This window comes from Lemur catta, chromosome 7 (genome assembly GCF_020740605.2).
Source record: "Lemur catta isolate mLemCat1 chromosome 7, mLemCat1.pri, whole genome shotgun sequence".
NCBI lineage: Eukaryota > Metazoa > Chordata > Mammalia > Primates > Lemuridae > Lemur > Lemur catta.
In genome coordinates, this window is record NC_059134.1 from 23,469,466 (window position 1) to 23,482,565 (window position 13,100).

The 13,100-nt window shown below is 40.6% G+C and overlaps 1 protein-coding gene across 1 annotated transcript; it reads right to left on the minus strand.

Moving 5' to 3' along the window:
- Positions 1–1,536: 1,536 nt before the first annotated feature.
- Positions 1,537–2,480, minus strand: LOC123641006 (non-histone chromosomal protein HMG-14). Its single transcript, XM_045555429.1, has one exon. It carries the CDS (start codon positions 2,423–2,425, stop codon positions 2,120–2,122), a length of 306 nt encoding a protein of 101 aa, XP_045411385.1. The 5' UTR covers positions 2,426–2,480; the 3' UTR covers positions 1,537–2,119.
- Positions 2,481–13,100: the final 10,620 nt, after the last annotated feature.

Sequence of the window (13,100 nt, forward strand, 5' to 3'; positions counted from 1 at the left end):
CTTCTGGCTCCCTGATTCTTATCATCACTTCCTTGCTCAAAAACTGTGCATGTCCAGCTGGGCACCAGCACACACTTACTGAGTCTCTGCCGTGTGCCAGGCACTGGACTGAACACGGACACGATCCCTGCCCCATGTCATTTATAATCTATTAGGGAAGAGGGAAGGAGGCATGAGGGAGATGTCCAGGGTGCTATGGAACCCTAAATGAGAGCAGGGATATGACAATGTGGCAGACACTTGCTGGCTGTGTCAAAACCCTTCTTCTTCTTCTTGGGACAGACTACATTTCCCAGTCTCCCTTGAGGTGAGGTATGGTTTGGGGACTGAGGTCTAGCTCCTTGCTATTCAAGGTATTGTTCTGGGAGAGACAGCAGCATCAGCATCCCCTTGGGGCTTGCTTGCTGGGAGTGCAAACTCTCAGGTCCCATGTCAGACCTGCCAAATCTGAATCTCTGGGAGAAGGGTCCAGGAATCTGCAGGAGAATGTGTGAAAAGCTGTTTTAGACCATGGAACAGGAGTGGAAGTGCAACTCTCAGGCAGGCCAATGGTTCCAAGTGGGTGCATCCTTTTTCTTTCTCTTTATTGGACAGCAGATGCAGGGAATTGAGTGAATCATACCCTGCAGTACCCATAAACTGTCATCATTTGTCTGCGAAGGTCCTTATTTGTTTTATTCTTTTCATTATTTCTTTCCATTTTACCCCCGTCCTTGCCTTCTTCTCTCTACTATGTCTACACCTGCATTTACATGTCTACTTTTGTATCTACCTATGTAAGAAACAGACTTACCCATATATGTCTTTTTGGTCAGTTTCTTACTTTTTTCACTTAACTGTTTTAAATATTAATTCATGCTACTATGCATGTGTCTATTTCATACTTCCGGCTGTTGCATCGTGTTTCACCCTACACACCCACTAAATATCGCTTTTGCTCCCTCTCTCTACTGACAGGTACACTGGGTGTCTTGAATTCCCTGGGTTATGAACAATTCAGACATGTCCTCTTGTGGATCTTTGTGGGAGTTTATTCGAGGTGTGTGCCCAGGAGGGGGCTTGCTGGCCATGCTGGGTGTCGTTTAGAACTGCCAATGGCTTTTGAGATCAGCTACCTTCAGCGGATTTTCCACCCACTGCGCGGGCTGTGCACGTTGGTGTTACCTGGCTTTCTAGTTGTTGCCATGCTGATAGATTTAAAGGGCCACTTCACTGTTTTTCACATTTCTCTGCTTCCTATATGGTTGTACTTCTCTTCATGTAGCTGTTGTAGGGAAGGACTTTTCCAGATTTTACTAATATGAATTTCTTTTTTTTTTTCTTTTGCAATTGAGATTTTATTGGTTGTGTTGAGGATCAGTACAGACATTTCAATTTGTACACAATTCTTAACATACGTACTGAAAATCCAAAAAGCCATTTAATTCTTTTTAAAAGTTATTCTAGTGACTTTCCAGCTTAAAATTTGGAGGCAAATTTTCCTTAAGAAGATATCAAGTACCAGTATCTTCAAATGTTGATAAACTGTTACATAAGTCCCACCAATTCACAATTTATTATCATATATACTACATACTCAAATTTTCAATCCTTCACAGCACATTAACAAAGTTATTAGGAAAACAGGACCACCACGACCAAAGATGTTACAGAGTATACGCAATTCTGACAGAGACAGCCATGATCAAGGAGTGGTTTTCTTTAGGAAACAAGTCTACTAAAAAACAACATGGGAATAGAAGTAATTTAAAATGTTCAAGACATTAAATGCAGGCCTGGGACTCCATATTGCCATTTAGTATGCTTTATATTATAGGATATAAAAACTAACCCCCATCTATGGAATGTTAAGCTGACACCCAAGCCAGTCAAAGCCTCCCATAATTCAATATCCCACACTATTTTCTGGTTGTACCAAAAAATAAACAACCAGTGAATGATTTCACCTCTTAAAAAAAAGCATTTACACTTAAAAAATGGGATGAGGTGGGATTCCCTCCTTCTTAAATGTTTCTAGAGCTACTAAAAAACTTGCATTTACAAAATAGTTGGTAAAAATATTCCTCTGGATTGTACAAGAAGGGAGACAGGGACCACTGATAATACATGGCATATGATATTAATCAGACTTGGCTTCTTTCTCTCCTGCTTCATCAGAGGCTGGACTTTCCTCAGTTTTAGTTTCTCCATTTTCTGCAGGTAAATCTTCTTTAGTTTCTTGGTTAGCCACTTCGGCCTGTTTTCCCTTTGCTCCTCTTTTCCCTTTTGGTTGCACTTTTTTGTCTGAAGATTTATCCTTTGCTGCTGCCTTTTTGGGCTTCGTTTCCACTTTTGCAGGAGCAGGTTTAGCTGACAGCCGTGCAGATCTCCTCTTAGGCTCTTCCTTCACCGCGCCTTCGGCCGAGCTGACCTTCCTCTTGGGCATCTTGGTGGCAGGGAGGGCGCGTGCCGGGTGCCTGCGGGCCACGGCGCGCTGAGAGCCTTCGCCAGGCTGGGCTGCCTGGCCACTGCCGTCGCTCCCGCAGCCCGAGCTGCTGAGACCCGCAGCGGGGGCCTAATATGAATTTCTTGATCAGATTTTTTTGCCCTTCCTCAGCTGTCTTGTTCTTTTTGCTTCAAAGGAGTCCCTAATATTTGCTAGCTAGTCACATATTCTTGGTGTTAGTTGTTGCAATACTTTCTCCTACTTGGTCACTTTCCTGCTAACTTTACAGTGTTCTTCAGTGAACAGAAATCTTCAATTTTATTCTAGTCAAATGTATCATTTCTTTTTTGCCTTGTAGTTTGCAGTTTTGGGGATCTTACTGAAGAAATCTTCCCACACCATGGTCACAAAGTTATTCTTTTTACTTCGTTTTCCTCTATTTGCTTTGTAGTTTTACAAATCACAATATAGGGCCTCCATCTTCTGGAGTTAGCTCAAGTTTTTATACAGTAGAAATTTAAAGGGCTTTTCTAATTTGTATGGTAAGCCAGTCTTCTCAGCATTACTCACCAGGCAAACCCTTTTCCTCCAGGGCTTTCTGATTTCACCTGTATCTATACCCAGTGTACACACACACACACACACACACACACACACATCCCATATAAATATGTTTTTCCCCTGGGTTCTCTCTTCTGTTCCAGTGGTTTATTGGTAGTCTCTGTGTCCATACTACAGTTTTCTTTTTAAAAAATTGTTGTAATAGTCATTAGGACTGTTCACAAACAGTTTAGTTCTCCTCTCTTTCAAGAAAATGGTAGGATTGTACTCTCCTGTCCACTTGGAGTTAGACATGGCTATGTGACTTGATTTGGACAATGAAATGTGAGCATAATGACACATGTCACTTCTGGGAGGAAGCTTTCAGAGCCAGTGTGTAATTCACTGTGTCCCCCGCCTCTGCCGTGACAAACCCCATACTCCAGGTGGGGCAGATGCTGTCAGGCTGGATCTGGAGCAAGGAGACATGGAGTAGACCCTTCAGGAACCCACGAGGGACATGTAGCATGAGTGAGGAACAAGGCTTTGCTGTTTCAAATGATTGTGCTTGGACGTTTTTGTTTCTGCGGCAAGACCTAGCCTGCCCTGACCAAAGCAGTTGCCATGGTTCGCACTACTCCCATTAGCTGAGGGGCACCTCCCTCCTCTTCATTATGCTTTTAAGAATTGCTTACTTCTTTGTGGCTTTTGTTCTTCTGTTTTAGAATTTGTTTATTAATCTTCTAAGAAATTCCAGCTGAAAAAATCCACCCATACAAACAGTTTCGAGCAAGAGTGTGACAGAGGCGGGAAGGTTTTATATTGAAATACAGAGACATTCAGTCTAACAGGCATCACCTTTTAAAGTACATATTAATATACTGGCACTGCATCTCCAACATACTTCACTGCCCTTGACTTAGTCCGACCTCTTGCCGCTCTTCTGGCTCATCTTTTCCCCATCCTCCTTTCTTCTTGATTTTCATTCTCTCTCACTCTCCCTTTTGTATGAATAACAACAAATTCCTCCTGAATCTCTTGTCTTTTCCCTTCATCCAAAGGTTTGGTGCCTTTAGGGGGTTCACCTTTCATTCCACATTTATCAAGAGAACCTTCCAAACAGTGACAGTTCTTCCCTAAGAGGAATTCTGATGCCAGCTGTTAAGATAATACAAAATTATCCACTTTGTTACAAATAAAAGATGCTGGGGAAAATTACAGGCTACTAGGGGTGGAGAGGGGGTAGGAGAAGGAAGGTGTACATTCAGATAACATATATTATAAAAGAAGAATAAACTTTATATGGATAAGGACGTTAACTTTAAAAGGAATGGCATATGCAAACTATGTATTTTAGTCATAAAATTTCATGTAAGTAAAAGTTAAATCATGGAAATACAGAAGAAATATCTGACCCTGTTTCTAACCTTGAAAGTAATGCTAGAAATCATACACACACAAACTGACAGGCTTAACTACATACAAGGGCAAAACTTCTAAATGTCCACATGGTATAACCAGAATTTAAGGGCAGTTGACGAACTTGGAGACTTTCTTTATAAATATGATAGGAAAAAGTTTGCAACTTTAATAAATAAAGTGTTCATCAAATCAAGAAAACCCAATAAGACTCTTAAGAAGGCAATCATACGAGTAGGCAATTCCTTAAGGAGGAAATAGAATAACTAAAGAACTAATATACACACAAAAAATCCAGATTTATTCATAATAAACTAATTTTAGAAATCCTGCTGGCGTTTTGTTTGGAATTGGATTGAGTTTATAGATTAATTTGGGGATAATTTTCTCTATTAATTTGGGTCTTCGGTTTTACCTTCTGATAGTGCATAATTTTTCTTCATGAAGGCTGCTTGCATTTTTAAGTGGGTAAATTCCCAGATGCTTTATATTTTTGTTGGTATGTACTGTGACTAACACCTATTTCTAGTTGAGTATTGAGGTAAATGGGTCCAGCTGTCTGCCTTGGAGCAGAAGATGGGCTTAGCGTCTTTTCTGTTTCCAGCTCACCGCTTCCCAGTTGCTGGTGGCTCTTCCTGACCCCTCTGGTGTTGGAGGACAGGAGGGGGGTGAGGAAGAAAGTTCTTACCTGAATGATGCTGTCGTAAGACGGCTGTTTTTGAGCTGTGTCAACACAGATTAGCTAGAATTAAATCTCCCAGAATTTCCTTCCTTGAATGAGTCCCTGCATCCCCTACCTGGGAGGGGGCTGAGACCTCAGTCAGCCCTGGTTCATGGGGCCGGGGCTGGGGCTGGAACCAAGCAGTTGGGATCTGGGCCAGGAAGGGGCATCCGGCTCCCTCACGCGCCATGGGGAGGGCTGCACTGCTCCTGGTTTGCAGGTGGGCCCACTGCCCGTGGCGGTCAGGCCCAAGCACCTGAGCTGCTCTCTTCACCCCTGCCAGCTGGCCAGACGGGGCTGAGCCTTGCTGGGCAGGCTAATCCTGGACTTGCCTGGCTGAGAGGTGGCGGGGGTTGGGGGGCACAGGTGGGGGGCTGGACCTCTGACCTTCTCAGGCATGGTTGGGTCTACCAGTTCTCTCCTCCAGCTCTGGGGAGGAGGAAAGCCCCTTCCCCAGAGAGCAGAGCCTCTGAGCAGCGCTGGCTGTGCATAGGACATTCTGTTTGAGTCAGCAAAGGTGGTGGCACCTGACAAGGGTCCGCATCCACTGTCCTGAGCATGGTGCTAGTTTGCACGTCATTCCTTTTAATTCTGGAAACAATTCTAGGAGACGGGGTCTGAGACTCGGGGTAAGAAATATGCCCAAACAGCCAGCTGGTAAGTAACAACCCCTTGGAAGTCGTATCAAATTATATTCCCACCAGCAGGAAGAAACCCTGGGTCTCCATACTTTATCCTACACCAGGGGTATTGAACTTGTTGCCCTTCGACCATCTGTTAGGTGAAAAAGGGCATCACAATGTTAACACTTCTCTTACTACAGGTGAGGTTGAACATCTTTTCTGGTGCCTACGAGCCTCCTTTTAGGTGAATATCTGTTTGTATACGTTGTCCAACCTCTCACTGATTTAAAGACATCTTTTCTTTTTTTGGGAAATTAACTATTTGTAATATGGTTTTCAAAAGATTTTCTTCTGGTTTGTCATTTGGTTTTTGGCTTTATTTATGCTGTTTGCCACTCTATCAGCCCTAAACTAGGCAAATTTGATTTTTATATGGTGAAATTAATCAACTTTTTTTATGCCTTTGGCTTTTGGATCAGAATGACAAAGGTCTGCCCCATGCCAACATTATATTTGTAAAGTCCTCCCATTTTTCCCCCTAGAATTTCATGTTTTTATTTTATAAACATGTAAATCTTTGATTCTTCTTGAGTTGATTTTGGTGTAACGTATGAGATAGGACCCAACATGATTTTCATGGCTACCCAGTTGTCTAAGTGCTGTTTATTAAAAAAATTCTATCTTCCACCCTTTTGAAACCATATGTCTTTGGGTCTCTTCTGTTTCATTAATTTGTTTTTCTGATCATGTTGTGCACTATGTTGTAAATATCACACCTCTGTCATTTTATAATATGTTTTAATGTCCAGTAAGACTAGTTCTGCTTCTACCAACTATTAATCTTCAAAAAATATTTTTCTAGTAATTCTTGCTTATTTATTTCCAGAGGCTATTATTTATTTCAGAATCATCTTTGTAGTTTTTGCATGGTGTGCAAGCAAACAAAAACAAATAAAAAATTAAAAAAATCATAACTCTTGTTGGTGTTTGGGAGGCAGGATCACATAAAATCTACATATTACATAAAGGGAATTTAACATATTTTTGATGCTGAATCTTCATATCCATGCCTTGTATTGGTACTTAATACTTTTCACTTATTTTCCCCCTTAGATTGTCTATGTTTCTTGGTTTAATTTTATGTATCTTATCTTCTTCTGTTGCTATTCTAAATGTATTTTTTTCTTCCATTATATTTCCCAACTGGTTGTTGTTTGTATGCATATTCTGGTATGTTAATTTTATAACCAGCCAACGCAATAAACTTTCCTATTGTTTGTAACGTTTTTTAGTTGATTATCTTGAATATTCCAAGTAAACAATCGTATCAACTTAAAACGATGAACATTTTCACCTTCTTTCCAATTTTCACACTGGAACAATGTTAAATAATAGTGGTAATATTTTATGTCCTGATCTTGTACCTGACTTTAATGGAAAGCTCGCAGTGTTTCCCCGTTAAACATTATCGTGTTTATTTCACAAACATATCGTTCACCCTATTAAGGAAGTATCCCATCCATTGCTATTTTATAAGCGGCCTTACAAAATCAAGCATGGGTATGAATTCTTCAAATGCTCATCCAGCTTCTGTAAGGATGATCCATGTGATTTTTCTCTTTGAGTCTACTGATATACTGAATTTACAAAATGATTTTTTAATATTCAATCATTTTTTTGTTTACTCACTGCTATACTAATGAGAATAATATTCAATCATTCTTGAATTCCTGGGGTATACTTGGCCATTATGTTTTTTAATGTGCTGCTGATTTCTGTTTTCTGATAATTTATATAGTTTGTTGTTATTGTAATATTCATAAGTGACATTGGGCTATATTTTCTTTTTGCGCTTTGTCACATTTCGATGTCACTGTTATGCTATTTTCACAAAAAAGATTCATAAAGCTTTTTCTTTTTGTGTACTCTGAAAGAGTTTACACAGCATCAGAATTACCTGTTTCTTAAAGGTTTGTTAGAATTCTTCCGTGGTGCTCTTGGGGGGAGGGAGAAGAATGCTTTGACAACTGTGCTTAGTTTTCTATAGCAATGGATCTGTTAGATTGTCTGACTTTACTACAGTTAGTGTTGGCAATTTATATTTTCCTACAAATTTATCCTTTTTTCCAGGTTCTCAAATTATTTTGTATAAAAATGAGCAAAGTAATGTCACATTATGTTTTAAATTTTATCAGTTTCTATGGTTATTTTACCGCTGCAGTTCTTTATTTGGCGTATTTCTGTTTTCTTTCTTTGCCTCGATAAGGTTAGCTAATGGTTTATCTATTTTATTAGCTTTTTAAAAAAAGAATAGAATCCGCTTTTGGATTCATATATTAATTCTACAGTTCTTTAATTTAATGCATTGTATTCTGCTTTCAAATAACTAATGCCTTCTTTCTGCTTTCCTTAGCTTGAGTTTGTTTTCTTTTTTCTAACTTCTTGAGCTGGCTGCTTAATTAATTTATTTTCATTTACTTCATTTTTTCTTGTTTTCATTTTTATTCTTTTATCACAGGTTCTGACATATAAAATTTTCACTAGAATTATTTTAAAGGTATTTTTCAGTTTCAGTTTTGATTTTCTCATTGTCCCAAATGCTGTTTAAGAGGAAAAAAGATGAAAATTTCTGATGGAAAAGGATTTTATGTCAAAATTCTAATTTTATTACATTATAATCCCAGAATATAGTTTGTATAGTTTCTACTTTCTGAAGTATATTGAGGTTGTCTTTGCAGCCTGAGATTTTCAGTTTTAATTTTCTGTTTTCAGGATATTGAGCTGAATATATATTAGGATAACTTTATGAATTAGATTATTTGCCCCTCGATATCCTTAATTATTTTTTGTTTACTTGTTCTGTTATGAACTGGGTGGTCAACTATATCTCTGACTACTAATGCGCTTCTACTTCTTTTTGTATTTCCTGTAGTTCTACTTTGAGGATGTTGATGGGATGATATTTGAAGTATAGATACTTATATTTTTTAGAGAGAGGGTCCCACTCTGTCACTCAGGCTGAAGTGCGGTGGCATGATGATAACAGCTCATGATAGCCTTGAACTCCTAGGCTCAGGTGATCCTTCTGCCTCAGCCTCCCCAGTAGCCGAGACTACAGTTGTGCACCAACATGCCCAGCTAATTTTTCTATTTTTTGTAGAGATGGGGTCTTGCTATGTTGCCCAGGCTGGTTTCGAACTCCCATGCTCAAGTGATCCTTCTGCCTCCCAAAGTGTTGGGGATTACATGGGTGAAGCACTGCACTCAGCCTGAAGTACAGATGTTAGCTACCCATTGGAGATGGCGCTCCTGACCATTACAGAATATCTCTTTTTCTAGTTTAATGCTCTTCTGCATCCCCACTCCCTGCCTCCAAACTCAATCTCGTCCCCCCTTAAAATTGTACTCCTTGCTTCCTTTCTCTTTGTGTTTGCGTGTTGTGTCTTTGCCTATTCTTCTATTTTCAACCTTTCTTAGTCATTGAGTTTTAAGATATAGAAGAAATTTAGGTTTTGTTTTGTGGTCCAGTCTGAGAGGAAATATTTTTAGCAGGTAAAACAATCTTATCCACATAAATTAATATAACAGACATGCTCGGTCTTAGCTATTTTTTCTTTTAAATCAAGTTTCATGTTAGACTTTCTGGTTTTATTGCTGCTTCATTTTGTTCCATGTTTTACCCAATATTCTGCTTTATTTACTTGATTTTTATGTATGTATTTCTTCTAATGATTTGGAAGACTTGCATTTCTCTGCCCCCCCCCCAGGGTTACTCTATCACTATATAAAGATATAGATATATCTTTTTTCTGTAATATCTATTGACTGCTTTCTACAAGAATGAATTAACTACAGTTCCGCTTAATCTAACCTCCTCACTACCACTTTATTTTAGTTTATATTATTACTATTTTTTCTCAAAGTTTCCCTTTTATACCTTTAAATATATATGTACATCACTTATTTATTAACTTTGAATGGTATCTTTAACGGTCAGCTATAAACAAAAAAGTTTCAGCACATTGACACTACTTTCTACCTTCTCTTCCCTTCCCCAACCCAAATTTTGTTATAGAATTTTGACATTACCAAGGTTTACAGCCTCTACATTTGGTTCTATAGCTATAATCTCCACGTTGCTTTAGTCTTAGTCTCACTCTCAGGTACGTGCATTTAATGTCGTCCCCAGTTCTTCTGTTGAAGTTTCTTCCATTCACGTTGTGGTTGCCTGGAAATCATCCTCTTGTAGATTCTGCAAGCTCATGAGATTGATATTCTCACGTTCTTGCATATTCATTAATGCCGCCTTTATACTTGATGGATAGTTTGCCTGGATACAGCATTCTTAGATTACACTTTTTATTTCTTTGCAACAAATAACATTGTGGAGACATCTAAGGTTACCCTGACTTTTGCTCCTGGTTAGAGGCAACTTGATCTTCTGGGCTGGATATTCCAAAGGACTCTGTGTCTTTAAGCTCAGTGTCTTTCCTGGATTGGAGCATTCTGTGCCACCGTTTTTCTGGGACACAGTAGGCCTTTTCAATCCGTGGATTCAGTTCTTTTTTATTTCTGGAACGTTCTCATGAATTGTATTTTTAAATATCTATTCTCTTTGCAGGGATATGAATTATATATATGTTTGTCTTTCATACTTACCGTTTTCCCACTTACTCTTGTTTTAGCCTCTTGTTCATATCTACCAAGTCATCTCACTTTTTAAATTCTGTCCTCCATATTCCTTCCTATGCCTTCAGCAGGGTCTCTGTGGGTTTTACATTTTTCTTCCACTTATTTTCTGAACAAATATCATCTCCTGATTTATATTATTTGCTTGTTTTGCCATATTTTTAATGAACATATGTATCTCTTCTTTGTCCTCTTGGTTTATGGAAGTAATTGCTTCATTGAGTTTTAAAAATTTCCATGGTACTATGTTTGTCTCTATGGCAACATTTTTCTCGTGAGTATTCATCTCCTATTTATTTTTCTTTTCTCTCTCTCTTTTTATTATAGTATCTTTATCACATAGATCCAATGGCAGTTCTTTTTGGATTATTAGTTCATCTTTGAATGAAGTGACTTCTTACTGGACCAGCTGTTCGCATGAGGTTCTGGAGTGGGAGAAGGGGCCTGGCCTTATTCTAGGCCACCAGGAATTCTCCTCGAGGGATGTTGTTGGTGTGGGGAAGGTCTTTTAAGCTTTACTTCTCTCTGGCCAACCGGCAATGACAGCTGCAGACAAACTCATAACACAGCCTCTCTCTGTCCTGCTCCAACAACATGCTGCTTCCTGCAAATATGACTTTCCGCATGACTCGTCATTCAGCCCCATCCTTCCTATTTCTATTATATTTTATATCAAAACAGGTTCAAGAAAGCCCCTGCTGCCAGCCCGCATACCTGTTCTCATTGTTCCTCACGAGTGAATGTCATTGTTTGACCCTGGCATGTGGCCCTTACCTTGGAGAGCCGTGTGCGGCCAGCTTTGCTTGAACCTGTGCCACAGCTGTTCTCTCCTAGCGTCTTGCTGTTGAACTTCACGGAACTTCCTCACGTTTTATGGCCTGAGCTAATAGATACCGGCTAGCTTTGTCAAAGACAGAGTTTGTTTCTTATTCTCCTTGTTGCTTTTAGGTGATTTTCAAGAGAAGTATTTTTCTCTTAAAGGAAGCACCAATTTCTCACACTTTCTTCCTACCCAAAATACACTAACAACCCTGTTACCTAAACACCTGTCTCTATGTGTCTTTTCCATTTTGACTTTCGCAACCAACTGACTGATGCTCTTCCCATATTTTGCTATTCAAACTTTGGAGACAATTTAGTTGATTAAACTAATAAATATTTTCCTTATTTGTACAGAATACAAATTTATTTGCCCCCATCGACCCTGGGCAAACCCTGGGGTCAGGTTAATTCCACTGGTCAAGCAGCCATAGATGTGGGTTTTTAATAACACTGGAGAATGTGGCAGTCTTGGTCTGTCTCCTTAGCAAGAGGGTTATTTAGGCAAATAGCCCAGACAATGACTTGGGGCTTGGAGAGTTTGGGGAGGAGCCCCCACGCCAAGCCTGCATGGGGGGGGGCATGCTGAGGGTGGGACACACTGGAAGATGAGCTGAATAGCAGAGGGGATGGCAGGCCATGGAAGGCCTTGAATTCAGTACCAAGGAATTTGGATTTAAGGTCATAGGCTATTGAGAGTACTGGAGACTGGAGAGAAGTGATATGACAAAATGAGGGTTTTAGGAAGATTTCTCTTGTTACCTGTAGTCCCTCTGTTACAGGCTGAACTGTGTCCCTCCCTCATTCACATATCGAAGTCCTACCCACCCCGATATCTTAGCATGTGACTGTATTTGGGGACAGGGTCTTTAAACAGGTGACTAGGTTAAATGAGGCTGTGTGGGTGGAACCTAATCCAACATGACTGGTGTCCTTATCAGTAGAGGAAATTAGGACACAGACACGCCCAGAAGGAAGGCCGTGTGAGGACACAGCAAGAGGACTGCCATCCTCAAGCTGAGGAGAGAGGCCTTAGAAGAAACCAACCATGTTGACACCTTGATCTCAGCCTTCTGGCCTCCAGAACTGTGAGAAAATAAATTTCTGTTGTTTGAGGCACCCAGCCTGGGATACTTTGTTACGGCAGCCCTGGCAAACTAATATGCCCTCTTGCCCCCTTCAGCCAGAGTGAGTGTTCCAAAATGCAAAGCTGACCCCTGCCCTTCACCACCTACAAGACAAAGTCTAGTGTCGTCTGCAGGCCTTCGTCATCTGGCCTCATCTCCCACCGATACCCCAAACCCAACCTCACACCTTAAGCTCCAGAGATACCCAACAGCTGATAGCTGCCTGGACAGCCCATGACCTCACACTTCTGCGTCTCTGCTGGCAAACTCCTGGCCAGCTGTAAAGCCCACTCAGACTTCACCTCCCCGGGCAGCCTTTTCTGACTGCTCCCTCCTGTGCACCCTGCACCTCACTTGTCTGTTCCGCACGGCCCACACCGATGTGACTGCCCCTGTTCCCGTCCCTCTGCTAGAGAGGCTCAGAAGGTCTTACTCTTCTCTCTCTTTCTGGGCTTAGGCTGGGCAAGAAGGTACTCAATAAATCTTGTTGAATTGAGTTGAAGTTTGGATCTGTAAGGCCATGGACCTGTACCCTAAGAGGAAAACAAAAGAGAGGGGCCTGGTGACAGCCTGGCTGAGCTAAGCCTGGCATCAGCAAGTATGTCCCCTGAGAGTGTCTGCTTCGCTCTCTGGACATGTGGCTGGTGTGTCTGCCGGCTGTGCACGGCCCAGCGGGTTGGGCGAGTGTCTGTTTCATTTCCGCAGGACGAGGACATTTCTGATCCCCAGTCATGTCT